The sequence below is a fragment of the Penicillium brevicompactum genome (genome assembly GCF_028827555.1).
Source record: "Penicillium brevicompactum strain IBT 35665 chromosome Unknown utg000006l_segment0_segment0, whole genome shotgun sequence".
Classification (NCBI taxonomy): domain Eukaryota; kingdom Fungi; phylum Ascomycota; class Eurotiomycetes; order Eurotiales; family Aspergillaceae; genus Penicillium; species Penicillium brevicompactum.
This window is the reverse complement of record NW_026623209.1, coordinates 1,738,418-1,759,360: the sequence shown is the minus strand read 5'-3', so window position 1 is coordinate 1,759,360 and position 20,943 is coordinate 1,738,418. Positions and strand designations below refer to the sequence as shown.

Here is a 20,943-nt window from a genome sequence, read left to right as displayed (position 1 = left end):
TCCATGGGGTAATGTTTAGGGACCTTGTGGGGCTGAGTTCCCCGAGGGGCGGGGAGCCATGCTTGCAAACACGCTCCCGATAACGCTGGAAAGACCCGTGGACAGGGACCCGCCTGAATCAATCGACTGCTCCGTACTCCGCACTCTGTACTAATGTTTACGGTAAGCAGCACGTGACCCCGTGCACAATTTCAGCACGTGACCCCGTGCACAATTTCCCCAGGGCTCCCTGTTTCTTTCGACAACTCTTCATGAATATCCGAGGCTGTAAGCCGAAACTACGGAATTTTGAACAAGACATGCCTTGAAACCAGGCAAAGGCTGATTGAGTTCAGACACACTGCAATTTAGCTCTTTTCGATGGCTCCAAAACCCCGCCGCCCGCGTCCGAAGATCTCTCTCTGGGCGCGTTTTCGACATTTTTTACGCTATTGGCAATCGCCTCTACAGCTGAGGAGTAGTTATACACGCCTGACTCATAAAGGTCACGCGTTGTCCAGATTATTGCGCTTGTTCATACCATACCCATCTTGGTATTTTCCGATCGAAGGTCCACTCCCGCTGCGACCGCTCATCGAAGATACACAAAACAAAACTGGAATAATCAGCTCCCACTTCGGTGATATACACAACTTGCAAGCCATTCCTATTTGGTGCATGCGGGATACTCCGCTACGATCTATTTATCGACTTTATGAGTTACACCTCTCTGATCATTATGGCCGAATAGGCTACGAGACGGAGTACTTCTTCTTTCGTCCAGATTGGAAGTTGGAAAATATCCCCGACCCCAAAGATCCTGACCCCCTTCGTTACGCAATCATCGCTTCCATCACCGAGGAACTACACGATGCAGTGAACTGGAGATTGAGCTTAGGTTTACGGAGAAACGAAGAACATGTATATCGAGAGGAGGATAGTGACCCGTGGCCGCCGTTTACCCCTGAGAAGCTACCCGCATGGACCACCGGCGTTGCACCAATCGACAAGAACCAATTGAAAGAAGAAGTTCCGCCTGGAAGTCTTGACCAAGCTGGGAATCTGGTACTCGAGAAGGGTGGCAAAGCATTCAATTTCGCAAAACGCAACATCATCACAAACAGCGGATGGCTTTATACCATTTAGGGATGACTAGGTGAAAGTTGTCCCTCTGGTCTTGTCAAAACGCTCCCTCTATTCAAAAACATCTTCTCCGTAAGTACGGCGGTATTCATCGGCCACTCGCTTCATCGTTCTGTGATCCGGAATCACATCAAACCCGTTCATATTCATCGTTCGAATCGCTTCCTCCTCTAATGGACCATCATTCTGTTCCCGCATGTACTTCAACATGGCAACAGCGTCTGAAAGGTCAAATTCTGCCTTGCGATCCCGATCTGCCGCATGGATTCTCCGTAGCTTGCGCTCGAGGGCCCATTCGATCGGAGCTGCGCGAATCTTGAGACTCTCCCCCTCGTAGAGCACGATATTCTGTTGATCTGCTTGGTTAAACAGCTCCTGTCGCGTTTTTGCAGTGACGAAAATGGACATAGAGGTGTTGATCCATTTTCTATTGTACCCTAAGCGCTTAGCCACAGCTAAAGCACATTCGCGGAACGCCTTATGGATGTCTCGATCACCCGAAAATTCTGAATCAAACAAGAAGTCGATGTCCCCCGTGCTTTCACGATTCTTCAGATATGATACGGCAAGAAACCCGCCGGCTGTGATCAGCTCAATAGGCGCAAAGGCAACGATCCACGGGTTCTGGCTCATTTCTTTGTCGAGCTCTGCAAGACCTGTGAAAGACCTGGAGGTTAGTTCTTAGGTTTCAAGTCGAGGATCGGTCGGTCTACCTTTTGCAAAGTCTTCTGCCTCGAGGTACTCTTTTCCGTCATCCATAATATAGGTCGATCACAAAGCTTGGTGATTCTTTTATCCAGTCAGATTGTTTCACGCAGAATATGTGAGAACTTGGGGACCAGGAAATATTCATCAAAAGATGCTTGTATCCGGAATCAAAAAATGCAGGAAGAAGAGAGGGGTAAGGGTGGCGGTACCTAACCAGCTGCTGGGATATACCCAGGTTCAAATGTTGGTGCGTCAGCTGACAACCCCGGGACTTTTCTAACAGCCAGGCGGCTCCAAAAATCAAACCATAACCTTGATGCCTCTGGTATAATGCCCTGTGGTGAGATTTTTGAATACCTGTTGCGGTTCTGATAAGTCAGATTCCAGGGTTCCTCACCTTTCTATACGGGCCCAGAATGAGCCTGGGTATCACTGATCCTACTAAACCAACCCGTATGTATAGCTACAATATATTTCATGGTAAGAGTATTTGTTCATCAGGTATTCAGTGGAAACAATCAAGGCTTTGGCCAGCCGTCCAAATTCCCAAACCATCGTGATCTATATATCTCATCACCGATATTGATCTTCCGTCTTTTCCCTTTTTCAACAAGACTCGTATGAAACCCACGGAACTTTGTCCATAGAGACTGCACGTATATGAAGCTGCCATCGGGCGCAATATTGAAGCTCTTCAGGTCTGACTGCGGAAGCTCCTCCCAATGCCCGTCACCGGCATACCCATGACGATCATCGGTCGTTACCTCAAACCCTTGTAGGTATTTCTTGGTGACGTTTTCGTAGTGCTCCGTGAATTGACCAGTTTCAATATCGAATGCGTGCAGACCGCGGTCTTCTGACACAAGAAACTTTCGCTGGCCAGGAATGGGTACGAGGTCATGTAATCCAGCCCACCAGGGGTAGCCTTTGCCCCATTCAGACTCAATTGTAAACGCCTCGGGTAATTTGTAGACCAGTTGCTCATCCTTGGATAGTAATCCCGTTGTAGCGTTCCAAGGATATCCAACGATAGTTCCATAAGCCGGCACTGGATCGCTGCCGTCTGCTGCGGCGTCCGTCCCAGCTGCCCACAGCATTTGTCCTTGCTCGTCCCAGATTAAGCCATGTATCGCTCGCAAGCCGGTGATGTTCTGGAGGATTGGGGGATTCGCAACGAGATCGTTGGCTGCGCTTGCATTGTAGACCAGAATGCCATCCCAGGCTCGTTGACCGGTAGTCCCAACTGCCAATAGATTACCCGGGAGAGGCTCGAGGGTGTGTGCATTCCACAGGACTTCGTTTCGTCTGCAAAGCGCAAACGTTATAAGCTTATCGGTGGCGGGATTTTTGGGCGTATGGTTGATCACGAGAGCAAGATCGCTGTAAACCGCACCGACACTAGTTCCATTATTCATATATTTCAGCTCGGTAGCGTCGTTGGCGTGGGCGTATAGGCACTTGTGGACATCTTCGGGCAGCTGTTGTGTGACATCGTCACGGTGAAAGCTCCAATTCACAACTCCATCACGGTCATGGATCTTCAAGAGAGGCGGGCGACCATAGACACCTGTGATGATCTGTTGCCATGGTCTCTGCTCAGACTGCGCCCGCAGACGCTCTTGTGGCTGCACAAGAGGGACGAAGTCGGCGAGGGGCTCGAAGAGGAAAGGAATCCACCCCAGAAATTTGCTCAGCATGATATGAGGGTGTGTCAAACTCGGGGCAAGACTTCATGGGTGTGAAGACAATTTCTCTTCAAGAAGATACTCCAAGTCTTCCTCAAATGCATTTTACCAATTTCAGAACAGAAGTACATATACCCCTGTTAGTACTATCAATTTATGGATTTACGGCGGAACTCCGTTTCATACTTCGTACTCGTGCTCCCCGCCCGCATAAATTACGAGTACGATGAGGTTACATACCTCGTAGAGCCGCAGTCATTGATATCACGCCAATCTCCCAGACCACCCAAGCGGGTCATTGCAGGGGTTAGTTTCTTGGAAACCCCATGCAACCGACTCACTTTGGGCTGGTAGTTGAGATTGGGGGGTGTCAGTGAATACTATTCGCTACCCTGATATTCCTGATATTTCCAAGTGCGTTGGCAAATTTCTTCCATCTTTAGTGTGTGACGCGAACTGATCACACGTCCAGTGATTGGCTCGATTGTTGGTACACCCCTGTTAAGCGCCGTGTAGAGCGCCGAGGCTTATCCGAAATCCCTGAGCTGGCACCGAGGCGCCGTTGCCCTACCCTGAGCCACGATGACTTGGATAGTGTAGATTCACAATGTTTTTTCACTGATAGCAACATATGAGACGGGCTTACACTTTTCCGAGCGCATGGTTTCGCCGCGACTCACTCCCCAACCTTCCTGGAAACCGGTCAAGATAAGCCCCTCTAATGTTTGCTTCTTTCGGGCTACATCTCAAATTGGTGATCGTTTCGGGCCGGCAACGTTGGGGCCTTGGCATCCCTGCACTAGTCCTTCCCGCACGCGGTGTTCCGGGACTGCGAGCCTCGCTTCGATTCTTCTGGAAAACGAACAATGAGCAGCAGAGCTGAAATTTGGCAGCCAGAAGATACTACAGTTCCATCTGTGGATCTCTATCAGCAGGTATCATTGGTAGCTGGGAAGGTGCCTACGTTGTCGGTTGAAGAGAAGACTTTCATTTTGCAGGTATCCTCCCGGGTTCCGCGCATGACTCGCCATGCCCTCCAACATTATACTAGCACTTAACCCAGTGCACCCTTTCGTTTAATATACGATCCTTAGCGCATACACTAATTCCCCAGGGGGTTGGAAATTTGCCTCTTTTTGGATGCTAGATTCGCGCTGAGGCCGGGGGCGAAACGCAAAGTCGCTCTAATCCATGTATTGCAGTACATGGTCCCTGGGAAATCTTGGCAGAATCTGATGGGAGTCATGTCGGTCACAAAAGCCTCTGCATCTCTTTTGAATGGCGTTATAATTAGCAATCAGCCGGCGTTTAGCATTGTCGAAAACATAGCCAGCAAAGGGTGTTAAGGACCCTATTATCTCTGGTTTTCTACAACATACGTTGTTACAGGCTTGATTCTCTTTTATCATGCTGTCCATCATTTCAACACTTCTCCTAGGGGTAATTGGTGCCACTTGGGCAGATAATTCAACTACAGCACTTCCCGCTACTCAGCAAGGCTGGGCTTCAATATCAAACACATGTGAGATAGACGATGCCAATTACTCATCCTAGTTACCACAACCTAACAATATCCCACAGGGTCTGCGGTAACTTGTGACTGGGGCCAAAACTATGTGACGAGTACGATAGATGGTGTTGTCTTTGGGCGGTGTTGTGATAACATCTTTTCCCGTTGTGGGTTCGGGACAAGATGCGATGCAAGCACCATTTACTATCATTCGACTGGTTATTCTACCTGGTGAGTTGGCCTCAAGTCCAATCTTAACTGCTTATTGCTGGCTGTGTGGGCTCATGCTAATTCAAATTCCGCTCAAGTAAATCCGGAAAGACGTGCAATGTTATGAGCATCTATGATTATGCGACAACAGAAGCTCCTGTGGTGGACATCTTTTGTTGGGATGATTGGCCGGCATCCCAGATCTTTCGCCATACGACTACAGAGACTACAACTTCCAGTAAGTGAGCCTTGAAAACACCCAAGGACTCAAGTCTGCCCACTTACAAGATTTCTCACTGATCTTCGACTTTAGCCCACCAGTCTGAGACTACGCCCAGACCAGCAGCTACTCTAACCACGCCCTTTTCGAAAGCTACGGTCAGCACCACCACAAGCCCGACGCCCACAGCTACCCCCAATAGCTCGACTGAAGACGCCACAAGCAATTCGTGGATTGCTGGAGCAGTCGTTGGCCCTGTTGCAGCATGCGCTCTGATCGGGGCCCTGGGGTTCTGGTTGATTCGCCGGAAGCGAACTCGAAAGCATCTGAGCCCCCACGGGGAGAGACATGCGGCAGATCCATACGCATCTGCGACTAAACTCTCGCCATATAACCACTCTCCTCCGAATGAACTTCCTGCATACAGTGCTCAGACTGGACCCGCGGAGTTGGCATCTCACCACTACCGGTGAAGTTGAATTTTGAAAATTAAATAATGTCATTCCAAGGTTCTGGACTCATCAATCGGTGAATTCCAGCTGGTCAAACCAAGAGTCTAAACGGCGCAAAAGACTCACCATTGAATCACAACTTGAAAACCAACTTTGAAAGCGTCGCAAAATTTTGCAGATACCTCAGCCTATAAAGCACATGATTCCCCATGTTATTTATTATCTTCATAATCACCCGTGTCGCCACTTTCTAGCGACATCTATCAAGTTGATTCTCTCTATAATTCCCAAAGTCCCGGCGACTCACTTTTGGAGCGAAGGGGCGAAGCAAAAGAGTTTGACAGGCCGGTTGATGGAACAGAGGCGATGATCCACACTATATTGACAGAATCCCGTTGAGAGCCTCATCTTTCATTTTTGAGACCACAAAAGCAAGCCCCACCTGGGCACTGATGCCGTGTGCTTTGTCAAATGAAAATGGAATTTGGCATTGGGAGCCACCATCGTGTAAGGCACAGTGATGATAGGACACAATGTATTGCAGCTTCACGCAGGATGGATATGCACAGAAAGTATCCACGGCTGGAATAAACATATTTGATACTCACTGAGACCAAATGGGATTTGGTTTGATAACTTGGAGATCATGGCCGAAAACACAATGGTGGGAATCACCTCGAGCTTTCTGGAAATTCTTAATCCTTACCCTTAGCTTGGAAATCTTTTGTGCTTTGCACTTCCAGTCACTCCCAGAAGCACTGCTGTCGGATCCTTTGCCCAGGTGTGCTTGCCTGATTAGGCAGGCCCCCCACATGTAGATCTCGCTCGCTCACTCTCTTCTCTCCCAATTTCTCCATAATAAATACCCTTTATGGTAACGTACTTTCTCGCTCTTGCACGATAACTACTCACAGATATCACAAGGTGGGTGGCAGTAGTGGCCCGTATATCCTTCCCTTTGGAGACTGGAAGGCAATTTGTCAAAGCTGGGAAGAGATCAAGTGCAGAGTACACATGCTCGAGTGATCAGCACTTTTATTAATACTTTCTCCGCTGATCAAACTCTTCTGTTGACTGCAACATTACACAAAAACTAATTGTATCATGAAAATTCCGCTTTTTCACTCCGAGTGCTCTTTAGCACACCGATGCTAACTCTTATTCGTCATCATCGACCTCATGCTTTTCGAGCTTCATCTGCATCCATTTATCGCGCGCTCCCTCCGGATCCCAGTCCTGTTTATGGCTATTCTCCTTCGCTTCGGCCAGCCAGCCAGCCCAGTTCTTTGTCGCCGGTGCAGCTTGCGTCTTCTTCGCCCAGCCTATTCGTTTCGTTGTCCGGATAGCGTCCCACAACACCAAAGTGAAATTCGCGTTTTCATGGTCTTCAAGTTTCTCTACCACGTATCGGTCCTCCATATTCCACATCTCTGAGGGTTCTGTCAAGAGCGCCATGGCCCAATAGGCGAGGTTCAGAATGATATAAGCAAGGCCAACTGCAATCTGAATCTTCCAACCGGTGTTGCTGAAGAAGATGATCGCAGCCATCAGCAATACTGTACTCGTGGCAAGGAGAGCTTGATGATACCGTCCCGTGAAGACATAGTCGCACACTTCCGTTCCAGCGTACAGCTCGCGCGCAACTTCTTCAGTGCATTTGACACAAACGAAGGCACCTGACCGCGTCCGGATCACAACGTCTCCATCGACCACCTTGCCCGTGGCCTTACGGACTGAAAGAGATGGGCGCCACTGTGCCGACATGCAAGCCATACTGGTGGACAATGACATCGTCCCTAGGCCGAGTAGGCCTACCGCCTCATGCTGGACACCAGCCCAGACAAACAGCGCGATGGTCATCAGGATGGAGGCAAAAGTCACAAGGTTGAGTGGGCAAAACTTGTGGAGTGGGATCACGGCCTTCGGAGGGCCTCCCTTCTGCTCGACATCTTTGTCGAGGTCCGCGTTTGCGTCCGCCTTGTGTGAGATTCGGAAGGACTGAAACCAGAATGGAGGCAACGATTCAATGTTGTGGATTACGTCGGCGAAGAAGTTGAGCTCGGTGAACTTATTTCCGGAGTAGACGCCAACGACGGTCACGTCTTTGACAGCGGGGAGTCGCGTTGGGCGATCGGTGTTCAGCATCGTCTCAGGGGCGGGCAGGAGACGAGGAAAACTGCCGAATGGTGATGCGGTGATAGCCTGCGCATGCTTCTCGATGGCAGATCCTCCGACAACTGCCAGCAATCCAACGATGTCAAAACTCCATGACACTGCGCCATCCTCGACGTTGAGCGGGAACCAGACCATCTTAGCCCTGAGAATACGATCTTGCAAATTGTTTGACAATGCACAGGAAGCAGAGACAAGGAGAAATACTATATCAAAGCGCGGGACAGCCCGCGGACACAGCTCAGGGTGTTCAGGTGATAGACATTAGATATGGTGGAGACCTCAGATTGCCGAAGGTCTAGCGCTGCGTGAACGACACGATGCACAGTTCGTATGTCCCACTCTGCGGTGGAGACCAATCGCAAAATTCGAATCAAGCCTGCCCAAACGGGAAGCTTTTGCATGAAATGCTCAAAGTTGCGATGCGGAACGGATTTAATATCATATGTATGTACAAGGAACAAAGAAGACCCAATTTTCGTCGGCCCACATGAAGTGAGGCGCACTGTCATTTGCTGTCAGTCGTTGAGACAGTTGGGACTATCGCAAAAGAATGTTACTATTCCGCATCTAGTCTAGACGATGGACATTGAGTGGGGTTGACACGGTTTACTACAGTTCAGCCAGCCACCGAGTGTCAAACTACAGGCGCAAAAGTCCCCTTTCAAAACACACTCGGCAGAAGAAGTTACCGAGATGGCCACCGATTTTTTCAAATTGACCCCCTCCCCCGTTGTTCACACCATCTGGAGAAAATGTCACAAGCGCACCAGGCGGCCAAGCTGAAGATTTTGGGATAAACAGCAAGATCTCCGGTAGATGATGTCGATCAAAAACTGCGGGAACAGACACTTTGGCCCATTGGGACCCACTTCCGATAGTGCAGTCTTCTTATTGGCAGGAAAGGTCTTGATTGGGCTCGTCTTACTGATGTACGGAGCCTTTTACTACCTCAGCTTGAGATTGACCTTCTCCACAGATCCCATCGACAGTAGAGGCGATGATTCCCTAATAGGGATTGATTCACCGTTGATGGGTCTTATCCTTTCTCTTTATATGCAAATTCGGATGAGTTGGCGTGCCGATCCTTTTCAGCTCGACGCTCGGAGGAGATTATTTGACCCGTATATTGGACTAAGCTATCCCGACTGTCTGGTTCTGCCGGTGTCTCCGTTTTAAATCTTCTCATTTGACAGCGCCTGCCGGCCAGCCTCGTTGCCTGACGTCAATCCTGCGAGATACTTCTTTGTTGTATCGTCAAGACGGGAACCCGCGAGAAGAACGCCCATGATGTGTCCCGCCAATTGCCCTTGTGTGATGATGCCGCAGCGAATCACATCACCCATCAGGTCGTAAGTACTGTGCACCTTCAGTCCTCTCATGATACGCTCTGCCGCTCTCGTTAGCTGGGTATGTCAAAGAGTTTTTGTGTGGAGTGCATCATACTGCTCATCGCCCAACTGGCGGGCTTGGTGATCTCCACCTGGTAGGTGCGAATCCATGATTTGGGATACGAGGCCCGCAGTCCGATCGGATGGCCCCGACTTTTGATAGAGAGGGTGCTGGTATTGCGGACTTCAGGCTCCGTCATATCTTCGTCTGTGCTTTGAGCCTGCTTAGTTGATTGATTGGCTTCTTCAAAAACCTCCTTGGAGCTGACTTCGGCTGCCTTCGCATTGGGTTCGGCGTTTGCCTCATCCCCATCTGCCATGAGGTCTGTGAGATCTGCTGATTGTAAGTACTCAGGATCCACGATGTGGAGCTACCACACACTGACCCTTTTCAGGTTCTTCGGGCTCCATGCCATCAACATCGTTCTCGTCGTGCTTGCCCTCCGAGCTAGACTTGGCATCACTGGTAATGCCAGTGAGTTTTTCGAGAGCCAATTTGTCCTCTGTAGAGCAATTAGTCGATTTTCAGCAACTGGAATTCAAGGCAACATACTATAAACGATAATTCCATGCTCGAACCTCGCGTTGGCGGAGTACGAAATGAGGAAAAAGACATCTATAAACCCAATGAATCGGATTTTCCCATCCCATTGCTCTTGATTAATTGAGAGCTCCCATGGGTGCAGGTCACTGGCAAGTTAATATCAAGGACCACTCCCTAAGTAGCGACGTTGACCGCAGAAGGTAAAGAGCAATGGTACACACCAATCACACTCTAAGGTGTTGTCTTGAATTGATCTGCCGAATGTTTCCAATACACGATGGTAGGATGCCATTTTGACTCGCGTGTTTGAAATTTAGAATGAGAACCTTGGAATTAGGCTGCTAATAGTTGGGATGTCGAGAATCAAGTGTACCAGGGGTGGTAATTATCTCAGACTATCAATCAACTTGAAAGATATTGTCGGATCATGGAGGATGGAGTACTCCGTACTTCTACTCCGTATGCAGGAGGTCGTTATGTGTGATGAAGGAGCTGAGACCCGAGCTCAGCTGCAAGTGCTGAGTGGGGCAACCCCCACTGCGCGAATACTCGTATGCGCCATTTCTGTATGTACCCGTGTATATCTCGTACCCATGCGCTGACGTGTCTTCCACATTCTTCGCTTGGTTATTGCGGCAAGTTCAAGTGGAGTTTCCGCGGAAAAGGTGATAGGCATGTGGTTGAAGTGAGGTTCAGCTGGGGGTGGGAGCCATTTCGGGGTGGGACATCCGTCACCGTCCAGGCCTCTCTGCGAGCATCAGTCAGCCAGTATAAACACCTGGACAACGGGGCTTCCGAGAGCTTGTCATTCGACTTCTGCCGCGCTACCATATCTCCGCGCTGCCCATTCAGGACTTCAAGCTTCTGAGCTCTGACAATGAATCCTTTTGGTACCATTGGGTCCGCCCTCCAGGACTCAATCATCTCCAACTCAGCTCTCAAGGAGGCAATTGACATTGGTAGCTATCTCACCGATCGTTCCAAGCGGTTGAAAGATATTGCGCTCGATGACACCCAAAAGCACAAGATTCGTCGAATCCTCAACCACTTCCTCATCCCGACCATCAGCCCAAAGTTTGTGGATGATGATGACCACGAGTCTCACGATGATAAGTGTGTGCCCGATTCCTGGCTGTCCAACGCCGAGGAAGAATTGAAGACGCCTGCACGGATGATCGACATCGATACCATGAACATGGTTCCCACATACAACCTTGGCCTGCAAGACCAGTACTGCATCGTGTCCCACAGTTGGAAAGGCTCTGAGCTGACCTATGGGTATTTCAATGAAGCAAAATCCTTCAAGCCCAAGAAAGATTCTGTGGGCGCAGAGTCACAGCAGCACTCAAATGACGTGAGCAACACCGTCAACAAGTGCAAGTCCGACATCGAAGATTTGGAAAAAAGGATCAATGACGCACTTCCTCATGTCCGCGCCAGATCTGATGACCAACGCCCACAGGATATTGGCACTCTTCTCCAGTGGTACGCCGACGCTAACGCAGCTGAATGGTCACTTGGAAACTCCCAGAAGAAGCTTCATGATGCAAAGGCAACAGTTGCAAGTGCCGATAGAGAAGCAGAATTCTACACTGATCTGATGCAGAGCATCAACAAGCTCAACCGCCAAGACTCTTCTGCGGATAAATCTGCTGCCTCGCCACAAGCCTCAGAGACGCCACAAACCCCAGAGATTACACGGGTGGACTCGGCAATCCAAACACCCACGAAAGAGTCTCAAGAGAGTTCTATCTCGTCACAAACCCCAGAGATGGCGCAGGTAAAATCAGCAATCGAGACACTCAAGGAGGAAGCTCGACAGAACTCTGCCTTGGCAGAAGAGAAACACCAGAAGGCCGTGGAAAGCAGAAATGAGATTGAGAGCACAATTGTCTTCTTTGACAAGAACCGCGAATTATGCTATGGCATCGAAGCGCTGCTCGTGGCCCTGCAACACATTCGCTCCTCCCGCAAGATCTTGGAGTCGATTGCCCAAACCAAAAAGCTGTTTGACAAACACTTTCCCGGAGGTGGAAAGCGGTATGTGTGGCTTGACACCTGCTGCATCAACAAGGCAGACAGCTTTGAGTTGAGCGAGTCCCTGTCGTTGATGGGAGATTGGTATGCCAATGCTGATCTTTGTCTGGTGCACTTGGACACCCCTCGAGATGAAATGTCCTGGATTGAGGAATGGAAGTACTGGAAAAATCCTTCACATGTTCCAGTACCATTGAACATGACCAGCTATGACCAAATTGGCTCGGGTGTTGAGGCCGCCGACAAAGCCAAATATCAAGTTGAATGGGCAACACGTGGATGGACTTTGCAAGAACTCGTCTTGAGCAAGGTTACATACTATGTCAATTCACACTGGCAGAATTTGCCGCGGCCTATCGAAGTGTTGGGTCCATTGTACTTCCTTCGTGCTTTTCTCCCAAGCTATTTATCCCACCCCTTCGTGAAAAAGCACAAAGGCGACTCTTTGCATCGCATTAACGAACTGAAGAAGCTCCTATCCCCGGAATTCATCAAACCCGGGATGTCCGAAGAGCAAGAGTTGACCACCATACTGCAAACTCTGGGCTTTGTATCACCAAGGAGTCTGAAGGAGACTTTGGCGGAATGCCAGATCGGAAAAGCAGTTGTCACAGCTTCCAGGCACATGACAAATGTGGTGAAAGATCTCTTGTCAAAGAAGAACATGTCCGACAATTCTTCCTTATTGGATCTCACAGATGATGATCATCTCACCGAGAAGGTTACACTCTTCAATGACTTGCTCTACGCTTTGGCAGAGCTCACAAGTGAGCAAATCCTGGACGATCGACGTTTCATCGCCGGTTTCAGCAATGTCAAGAACATGACCAACTGGATTGGTGGTTCTCTCGGGGATTGCTCCGCCAGCACATCTCTTGTCGCTGCGTCTCAACGTGTGACGACTGTCTCCACAGATCAAGCATACTCTTTGATGGGTATCCTGGGCGTGAGATTCGCAGCTTTCCCTGCAGAGGGTCTTCCTAAAGCTCTGGCACGTCTACTGGATGAAGTTGTTATTTCCTACAATGATGTCTCTGTCTTCAATTGGACTGGCAAACACCGTGGAAGCCATCTCCAAGGCAGATCCTTGTATCCCACAAGCATTGATGCCTTTGTCGATCCTGCGAACAACCCACTTGTCAAGTCTAAAGCGCAGACCAGCAAGCATATCCTGGACCTGTTCCGTGCTCAGCGAGTGCGACAGAGTAAAACCGCAACCGAGATCAATAAGATCCTCACTCAGATGCTTGCTTCGAGTAAAGAGTTGCCGGATGAATGCTCTTTCTTTGAAACACTCAGCAAACTGGCCATCCAGATCAGGGAAACGAGCTTCGAGAAATTGGAAGCCCACATTGGAAGATTGGAGGTGATCGTCAAAGAACTTGACAAATTCGTGTCGGAGGAATCGAAAAAGTCCGGCGATGAGAGCAAAAACGATTCCGTGTCTGGTAAACCGAACAAACCCACGAGGATGGATTCCTTCCCCAAGTCACTGAAAACGCCCAAGATTGAAGTTCCAAAGTTCTCATTTGGAAGGAAGAAGGCGAGCGCCCAACCAACTGAAAAGGCCGAGCCGGTCGGGCCTGAAATTCCTGGCACATCTGATACCGGCGAAGCAGATGCTCAAGAAGCTCAGTATAAAGAATTGGACTCAAAGATTCAAGATGTTCTCAAGGCTCTCAGTGATCCGAAGGAACGTGAAGGGGAAGAGAGAACTGACAAAGAGCTTGCTCTGGATGCACAGCCTGATGCCAGTACATCCACCGGCGAGGAACGTCACAGCTCTCCGGTTGAAGAGGGCAAAAGAATGGTCTGCCCAAACCCCATCACTGTCGGCAGTGGTGGTATTCGCGGTGTCTTTGATATTCAGCGAATTATCGTCACCATGATTGAGCCTCAAATCCTACGTTCCCGTGTACGATCCGCAGTCAAGGGCCAGAAGATTGACGGGTGGTGTACCATCAGCACTGGTCTCTCCGTGACTTTGGTTGCATTTTCTGTTGAACGTGACATCTTGGAACAGCAGCTCGATCTAGCTGAGGTAATCAACAGTTTCCTCGAGCCTGAAGAGCCCAAGTCCACTAGCTCAGGCTCAGACTCAGGTTCAGGTTCAGGTTCAGGCTCCAGCTCCGGCTCCGGCTCAGCGACAAACCAGCCCAGCCAAAACGACGGTGTCCTATTCAAGACACCTGAGCAGGCCAAGGTTGCTCGCATGATCAACTTTGTCCAAAAGCCGAACCTCGAAGGGATTGCTGGAGAGTGGGTACTGACTCGCTTCTCCGGTGTTCCTGGGGCCAAATGGTTCCTGTCGCAGCTGGTCCTCGGTGCTGGAAATGACTTCTACGGTCAGAGAATTGCTACAGATGCTTTTAGCTTTGAGGATGCTGCTCCTGAACAGGGACTGACTCAGTACTGGCATCAATTCACCATGGAAAAAAAGAATCGAACTTGTGACACGCTTGGCATGTATCTCAAACGCCAGAAAATGTTCAAAGCCGCTGGAAATGAGTGGAGACAGGCGCTGAAGATTGAAGGCAACTCTGAAGAAAGTGATAAAACAGGCTTTCAGGGTGAGCTGGAGAGCATATGGGATGTCGTGGAGAATATCTCTGTTGAAAAGGTGGTCAATGTGGGCAAACTCTCGGGCTTTGGAATTAGAGGAATTGGTGCCGGAATTTGGGCCAGCCACTTGGAAGATCGCATTGAGAAGGGCGCTCTGAAACGTGTTCCTGTCTCTCTGCGAACTCCAGTGCGAGACCTTGATCAAAACCGAAAGCTGTTGCCTGCTATGTTCCACGCCGGTCGAGAGATGCATATGTTCTAATGATCAAGATTTTGTTAGTTCCATTCTGAGTTCAGTCGAAACCAATTGTTTTAGGCGCCTGAAACTTCCCAAACTCGCTCTTGGCCCTCGAGTTTGTAACTCGGTCTAGATCTCCACATTAAGAAACTCAGAAGCAGCTGAACTTTACCATGTACCTGAAGTATAGATTTTATTAGGCACCCAATGGGTCATTGCCACAAGTTCCGCTTCGTGTCAAAGTAGATTGAGGCTGACCTGAGCCAGTCAGGGCTAATTTTAGCTCCGCGTTTGACTTCGGTAGCTGAATGATTGCCGCACACGAACCTTGGTAGCGAGCGGAATGCCCCACCTCAACCTCGTGAAGATGTGGGGCGATCCCAGGGCTACAAAAGCGGGGACACGGCCGGAGATTCTTACCAGTACATATTCTCTCAAATCCTCAATCATGTCATATATTCTCCAACTCTGCCGTCTCATCTCAAAGTTACTACCAGCTGCCAAATACAATATGGATTGTTTAACACCAATCGGCATAGATGAATTTGTTCAGATGTCCGATTTGGACGCAGTTCTTCTCTTCGGAACAGTCTTTGCAAATGAGTTCTCACACCTGAAACATGCAGCTGTCACTGTGGAGTCAACTACAGCAACTGCATTAGGGCGGCTGGGAGAGATGGCTAACGAAACACCATCGATGGTTCTTTACAAAGAGGACTTTCCGGAAGTGAATCGCACTCTCGTGAGCATGTTAGCAGTCAAATGGGTTATGGGTAACGACTATACAGCATTCACCGCTACTCAAAAACACAACAAGCTCTCAGAAAACTCATTTCAGCAGCTGCGGGAATTTTACGAACGTCTACTACGCACCACAGACGACCTCCATGCCTTGCTAATTGCCATGGCGATTGATGACATCGGCAAAGATGCTGGACTTTCCGAGGAAATGGAGAAGCTGGGCCTCGATTCAGACTATAAGGATCATTCAGATTTGGTTTACAAGGCAGCACAAGCGGGCCTCATTCCATCACTGAAGATCGTCGCGTCCAAATCCCAACAAGACATTCTGAGCTGTCTCCATATAGGATCCAAGCTGAACATCTCACAAGCTGTGCAGGGAGAATGTCCTCCTGCAAGTCTTGAAATACTGTCGACTGTGCAAGGCCAAGGAGACGGCATTAATCTTCGAGCAATGGTGACATTCCTTGATGTGGCAGGAGCAGGCGGGCACGCAGACACACGCAGTTGTATTGTGATGACCGAGCCTGTGTTTCAAGCATACATGTCGGCCCTTGATGCTTTTGATCGGTTTTCCACTGGTCGCATATCATCACCCCGAGCATGTTATGACCACATTCTAGACACTCGGGCAAAGAGCCTCCAACGGCAGGGGTTTGAATTTCCCTCGTCTGCCGATGAAGCGCGAGCACTGTCTCGGCTGCTGTGCATGGGACGTGTCACTGCAATTGAACAAGCGAATCAGTTCAAGGAAGCCCTTCATTGGCTCCCCCCTCCAGCCAAGAAAGATCTAGTGACTGGATTGAATGTGGACGGGATAGATGACGGGGTTGCGATCGTCCCATATTATGCCCCTGGACTCATTGCCGACGCGCTCAAACCCACATTCAACATCGATTCTGTGGCCGTACCAGTGTTATCTGCTTTTTTCCGATTTTTGGCAAGGGTTTTTGATGGATCCGAGCCGAAACCTGGAGCTGAAGGCGGCATGATTGAGCGCGATTTGAGTTTCGTGCAGGATACTATCAAGAGTAGGAGCTTTCAGGATTATCCTGAAATCTTGAATGATGTTCCATTCCCATGGAAGTAGGAGAATGAACGAACTCGGTTGATATCGATCGCGTGGTTTTTGGGGAGGATAAATGAATTCAACTGTCACTCCGATGCTCTTCATAGTCTTACCATAAAAATCGTGTTCTGGCATTCGAACCATCATCCCACCATGGAAACAAAATGCGAGGTTGTGAAATGGTTCGCGAAGTTCGGCGCTTAAGTATCCCGGCGCATCGCGGGGGTGATCAGCACCTACCGCCTCTTCGCAGACCGACCCCGGGAGCCACTCGGGCACGGTGGCTTCATCGCCATCAAATTCTCCCGGTCTCATACTCAGCTAAAGCCTTCCATAACTATTATTCACTCACACAACATGAAGTTATCTGGACGCAAAGCATGGGTGTTCCGACCCCTGAAATTCCTCCGGGAGAAGAAGTTTGAACCCGTCGGATACCCCATCTTCCCCCACCAACACCCGAAGAGCTGCTCGCCCATCCCAACATGTACCGCGAGCGCCTTTTTCAGCGCGTGTCACGAACTCCGCACGGTGAACCAGAGGACACAGCTCTGTTCGCCCTCTACCGACTTTACGAGCATTTGATATTGAACGACAATATTGGCCTGCGGAATGAGCTCGAATACTTCTGGTACGCAAGGTGGCCAGTCGCGTCTATTCCTGACCCTCGAGACACGTCAAAGTCTCGCTACGCGGTTCTTTCTGCTATACCAGCGTTATTGGTTGAGGCATTCAACGAGCGCATCAGTTTGGGACTACCTCGAAAAGCAGACAGCATCGTTTCCCGTGAAGAATTAGAGCAATACCAGAAAGAGGACAAGCTTTTCGAGATAGTCCCAGAGTGGACGAACCAGGTGCCACGACTTGAACAAACCTTTGTGGTTCCACATGATAATGACGAAGTCCTTGAGTCGATGGAGGATGTAAGGGCGAGTGCTCAGTTGGCTGAGAAGAATATCCTGCACTGGCTACCCCACATCCACTTTATTTAGAGACCATCAAGAACTTGTCGTTGATTCTCAACAATTGACGACCTCGGAGTATTATGGCGCTTGTCTGAGTCCCGTTTAATGTAGGTCAATGGCAATAGCGCTCTTGGGCTTGTTTGTCCCCGGCCCGGGCGCCACGGCAGCGTTCACGACAAGTGTTTCTTGTTGATGCACGAGGTCTCTCGCGATAGCTTTGCTCCACAACCTATGGCTCAAAGCTCTGAGTGGGTTGCAATCATCCCAGCGCATCCGCAGTCCGTCCAAGGTATCTTGATTCCCATCGTGCTTAATAGAAACAAGGCCAAATGCCCCATGGATGTGGCCGCAGATTACCATTTTGGGCCTGACTCTGCGGATCTCGCGTAAGAGATATCCACCGCCCTTCACTTTCACTTCTCCAGATGGTTTCTTCTCTCCATCACAGTCTCCGTAGAAGGCCGGGGGACCGTGCACCACCAGGATATCGGTATCATCGGGTACCCGACCGGTCCACACGTCGCGAATCGGGGGGGCATTGGAACGCCCATCGACCAAACTCTGGAGTTGATGGGGAACCGTATATTTTGACCCTGCGCATCTGAGGCGGTCCGGGGCCGGGTATTGGTATTTCCAAGGTGACCGCCTCATCTTGCAGATATTGAATCCCGTTCCAATCCAATTCTTTGCGCTCCGCGACAATGTCTCCACTGCGGGTCAAAAACTTCGTGTCGCACGATTCGTCGAGGAGTATATCATGGTTTCCTGCAATCACAATCTTGTGTGAATGTGGCTGGGACGATAGCCACTGAAGCTGTGCTTGCATCTCGGCGAGAGTGCCATGGGCCATCAGGTCACCGGCATGGATGAGAATATCACCCGGTGGAAGTGGTGGAGTTGAGTTGTGCGTGTCTGAGATACATACTATGTATATTGGGGGGAGATTCCCCTGTGTATGCTATGTGGAGATCGCCGTCGCTGACTGCGGTGGGATAGGGTCCTCAGCTCCTGAGAGATAATGACAAAATGACTGGACATTTCAGCCCAGCCATGTCGTTGGTTATGTTTGATTATAAGGGAAAGGTAGTAAGTGGTTGTTCATATCTAATCAGGCTCAGGTATCATTTGCTGTAGATGTTAAACACGCGAGTCACGCGTCAAGTCGCATGACCCAACCAAAACTAGCTCACATCTACTCCGTACTCCGTGTTCACATCATGACTGTTCTAATTATCACATTCCTCGCTATCTCCGATGGGTTCTCAGTATTATAACCTCGATTTTGAAGATACATTCTCAATGATGTAATTCCTTACACCCAGAGATTTTAGCTCAATGTATGACCTACAACGTTGGCAAGGTGCCACTTTCCTCGTATAGGTCTCACGAAATGGCTGATTGTGTCTGTTGGCATTCAACAACCTTGCTTCAGCATCTGTAATATGCCGCTGATATCATGCACAGTACCAACAGCAGCCTATGTTTCACTCACAGAGCTTTTACATACTACATCCACAAGAGAGCAGGGTGGGCTGATGCATGGTTTTCCTAGTTTTCCTAGCACAAATATTCGATCTTTTACATGTGTTATTGAAGTTTCCAAGGTTGTTTTCTCGGTCTATTAATGAGTATTACCGATGTCTTTTCCTTTCCCCTTTTTCATTGGGTGAAATTGCATCTGGAAAAGTACTCTACCTTTATATCAATATGGATGTGTAAATCTCGTTTTATTTGTCTTATAAATCCTTTGTACAACTTAGTTGCTCGTCTTCCAAGGTTGGTAATGCAAAAGCACAAGGTCAAAGTTTTAGGTACCTCAGGAAATGTCACAAAATATACAGCTAGAGATCAAATCTGACCTCGTAGGCCTTAAAACCTCCGGTCCTGTCAATTTTTTTTAAATTAAATTCTTGCTCTGACTTCGTATTTTGCCTATGACTCAAGATGAAGAGCCTTGACAACGATGACCTCGCGAGGTGTCATATTCTCCCCAGTCCTAGATAGGAATCACCTACAGCAACTTCCAAGCTTCCAATGGTGTATGCCAGATTCACCATGTTGATCCATATATTAATATATATACTATTCTCACACCCTGGTCCCACAACTCCCAAAATTTCTAAATCCACCGATATGTACTACGTAACACGCAAGACCGTGGAACCCAAGCTAACACGCACAAAGCCGGCAGTTATTAGCCACCAATACTAGTTTGACCTAGCAGCCTGCCCTACAAGATCAGATCCATGCTCCCGTGGACCTTAGCAAAGTATCATCGCCTCAGCGCCTATGATAAGGGGTAAAGATTGCCGTTCAGAACTTTTGTCAAACTTTGAATGACGTCTATGGGCTCAGAGGAAGAGTTTAAACCTATTGTTCTCTCTTTCTTTCTTTTTCACTCCTGAGATCAAGATTTCTATATATTTTTTCATACTTATGGCACTGATCTTTCATAGGAACTATAACCTTATTTTTAGCTCTTCTCCTGCGAGGTAGGAATTTGTTCAGGAATGAACCTTTTAACTCATCTTATATATAAAACTCTCAGCCAAAAAAATTAATAGAAGCTCCATCACTTCACAGTCGGCAATTTTTCCATAGTGCATGCAACAATTGTTTCATCTTGAAGGCAAAGGTACACAACCCTCGTTGCACGCCACAGATCAGAAATTTTACAGAGGTCGCTCACAGAAAGCTATTTGAACCAGTGCGATAAGTCGAAGCCTTGCTCCATCTGTATAAAACATAGCTTAACCTGCCAATATACACGACTAGACAGAAGAAAGAAGCGAGACTTTGAAGCTATTGTAAATTCTTCACAGACCCAGATCAGAAGGCTAGAGAATCTGATCATTGAACTAAGATCAACAGCCTCCTCAAAGCAACCACAAGGAAGCCATCTAATATGTCCTGTCGATAACTCAATCCCTTCCCAAATAAGTGCGACTACCAGTATTACACCGATCATTTATCCGAGTCTCCTCAAGAGTACACACCCAGAAACCATCATAGGCAGTACACCCTCGCAGCAAACAAACTCGCTTGCTTTTGAATGTTATTTAACCCATGCTGAGCCAATATTTCACATTACTGGAGAAAGACGGTACGGTGATCTCTTAAAACTTGTCTTCAATCCCGAAAGTAGACCCACCGAAGCGAATACCTGCGAACTATCTGCAATTACCACGGTTGGATGTCAATTCAACAACATTAATATACCAGACACAAGGCTTGCAACATATACCCAGTATTATACTAGACATTTGCTCAACACTTTGGCACCTAAGTCCCTACAAGGCATGAGATGCTTTCTAGGG

At 48.7% G+C, this 20,943-nt stretch overlaps 10 protein-coding genes across 10 annotated transcripts; 5 read left to right on the top strand and 5 right to left on the bottom strand.

Moving 5' to 3' along the window:
* Positions 1-657: 657 nt before the first annotated feature.
* N7506_008863 (uncharacterized protein) lies at positions 658-1,125 on the top strand (the record flags this gene model as incomplete). Its single annotated transcript, XM_056958156.1, has 1 exon — positions 658-1,125. One exon carries the CDS (start codon positions 658-660, stop codon positions 1,123-1,125), a length of 468 nt encoding a protein of 155 aa, XP_056807546.1.
* Positions 1,126-1,173: 48 nt separating this feature from the next.
* Positions 1,174-1,881, bottom strand: N7506_008862 (uncharacterized protein; the record flags this gene model as incomplete). Its single annotated transcript, XM_056958155.1, has 2 exons — positions 1,174-1,778; positions 1,836-1,881. The coding sequence occupies 2 exons, from the start codon at positions 1,879-1,881 to the stop codon at positions 1,174-1,176; spliced, it is 651 nt and encodes a 216-aa protein (XP_056807545.1).
* Positions 1,882-2,348: 467 nt separating this feature from the next.
* Positions 2,349-3,527, bottom strand: N7506_008861 (uncharacterized protein; the record flags this gene model as incomplete). The annotated part of the gene is made up of 1 exon (XM_056958154.1): positions 2,349-3,527. The coding sequence occupies one exon, from the start codon at positions 3,525-3,527 to the stop codon at positions 2,349-2,351; it is 1,179 nt and encodes a 392-aa protein (XP_056807544.1).
* A 1,831-nt stretch (positions 3,528-5,358) lies between these two features.
* On the top strand, positions 5,359-5,928 carry N7506_008860 (uncharacterized protein; the record flags this gene model as incomplete). The annotated part of the gene is made up of 2 exons (XM_056958153.1): positions 5,359-5,473; positions 5,549-5,928. 2 exons carry the CDS (start codon positions 5,359-5,361, stop codon positions 5,926-5,928), a joined length of 495 nt encoding a protein of 164 aa, XP_056807543.1.
* Positions 5,929-7,065: 1,137 nt separating this feature from the next.
* Positions 7,066-8,217, bottom strand: N7506_008859 (uncharacterized protein; the record flags this gene model as incomplete). Its single annotated transcript, XM_056958152.1, has 1 exon — positions 7,066-8,217. One exon carries the CDS (start codon positions 8,215-8,217, stop codon positions 7,066-7,068), a length of 1,152 nt encoding a protein of 383 aa, XP_056807542.1.
* Positions 8,218-9,254: 1,037 nt separating this feature from the next.
* N7506_008858 (uncharacterized protein) lies at positions 9,255-10,041 on the bottom strand (the record flags this gene model as incomplete). Its single annotated transcript, XM_056958151.1, has 4 exons — positions 9,255-9,469; positions 9,526-9,807; positions 9,857-9,971; positions 10,024-10,041. The coding sequence occupies 4 exons, from the start codon at positions 10,039-10,041 to the stop codon at positions 9,255-9,257; spliced, it is 630 nt and encodes a 209-aa protein (XP_056807541.1).
* Positions 10,042-10,891: 850 nt separating this feature from the next.
* On the top strand, positions 10,892-14,875 carry N7506_008857 (uncharacterized protein; the record flags this gene model as incomplete). Its single annotated transcript, XM_056958150.1, has 1 exon — positions 10,892-14,875. One exon carries the CDS (start codon positions 10,892-10,894, stop codon positions 14,873-14,875), a length of 3,984 nt encoding a protein of 1,327 aa, XP_056807540.1.
* A 487-nt stretch (positions 14,876-15,362) lies between these two features.
* On the top strand, positions 15,363-16,682 carry N7506_008856 (uncharacterized protein; the record flags this gene model as incomplete). The annotated part of the gene is made up of 1 exon (XM_056958149.1): positions 15,363-16,682. One exon carries the CDS (start codon positions 15,363-15,365, stop codon positions 16,680-16,682), a length of 1,320 nt encoding a protein of 439 aa, XP_056807539.1.
* A 464-nt stretch (positions 16,683-17,146) lies between these two features.
* On the top strand, positions 17,147-17,653 carry N7506_008855 (uncharacterized protein; the record flags this gene model as incomplete). The annotated part of the gene is made up of 1 exon (XM_056958148.1): positions 17,147-17,653. The coding sequence occupies one exon, from the start codon at positions 17,147-17,149 to the stop codon at positions 17,651-17,653; it is 507 nt and encodes a 168-aa protein (XP_056807538.1).
* Positions 17,654-17,728: 75 nt separating this feature from the next.
* Positions 17,729-18,476, bottom strand: N7506_008854 (uncharacterized protein; the record flags this gene model as incomplete). The annotated part of the gene is made up of 2 exons (XM_056958147.1): positions 17,729-18,187; positions 18,270-18,476. 2 exons carry the CDS (start codon positions 18,474-18,476, stop codon positions 17,729-17,731), a joined length of 666 nt encoding a protein of 221 aa, XP_056807537.1.
* Positions 18,477-20,943: the final 2,467 nt, after the last annotated feature.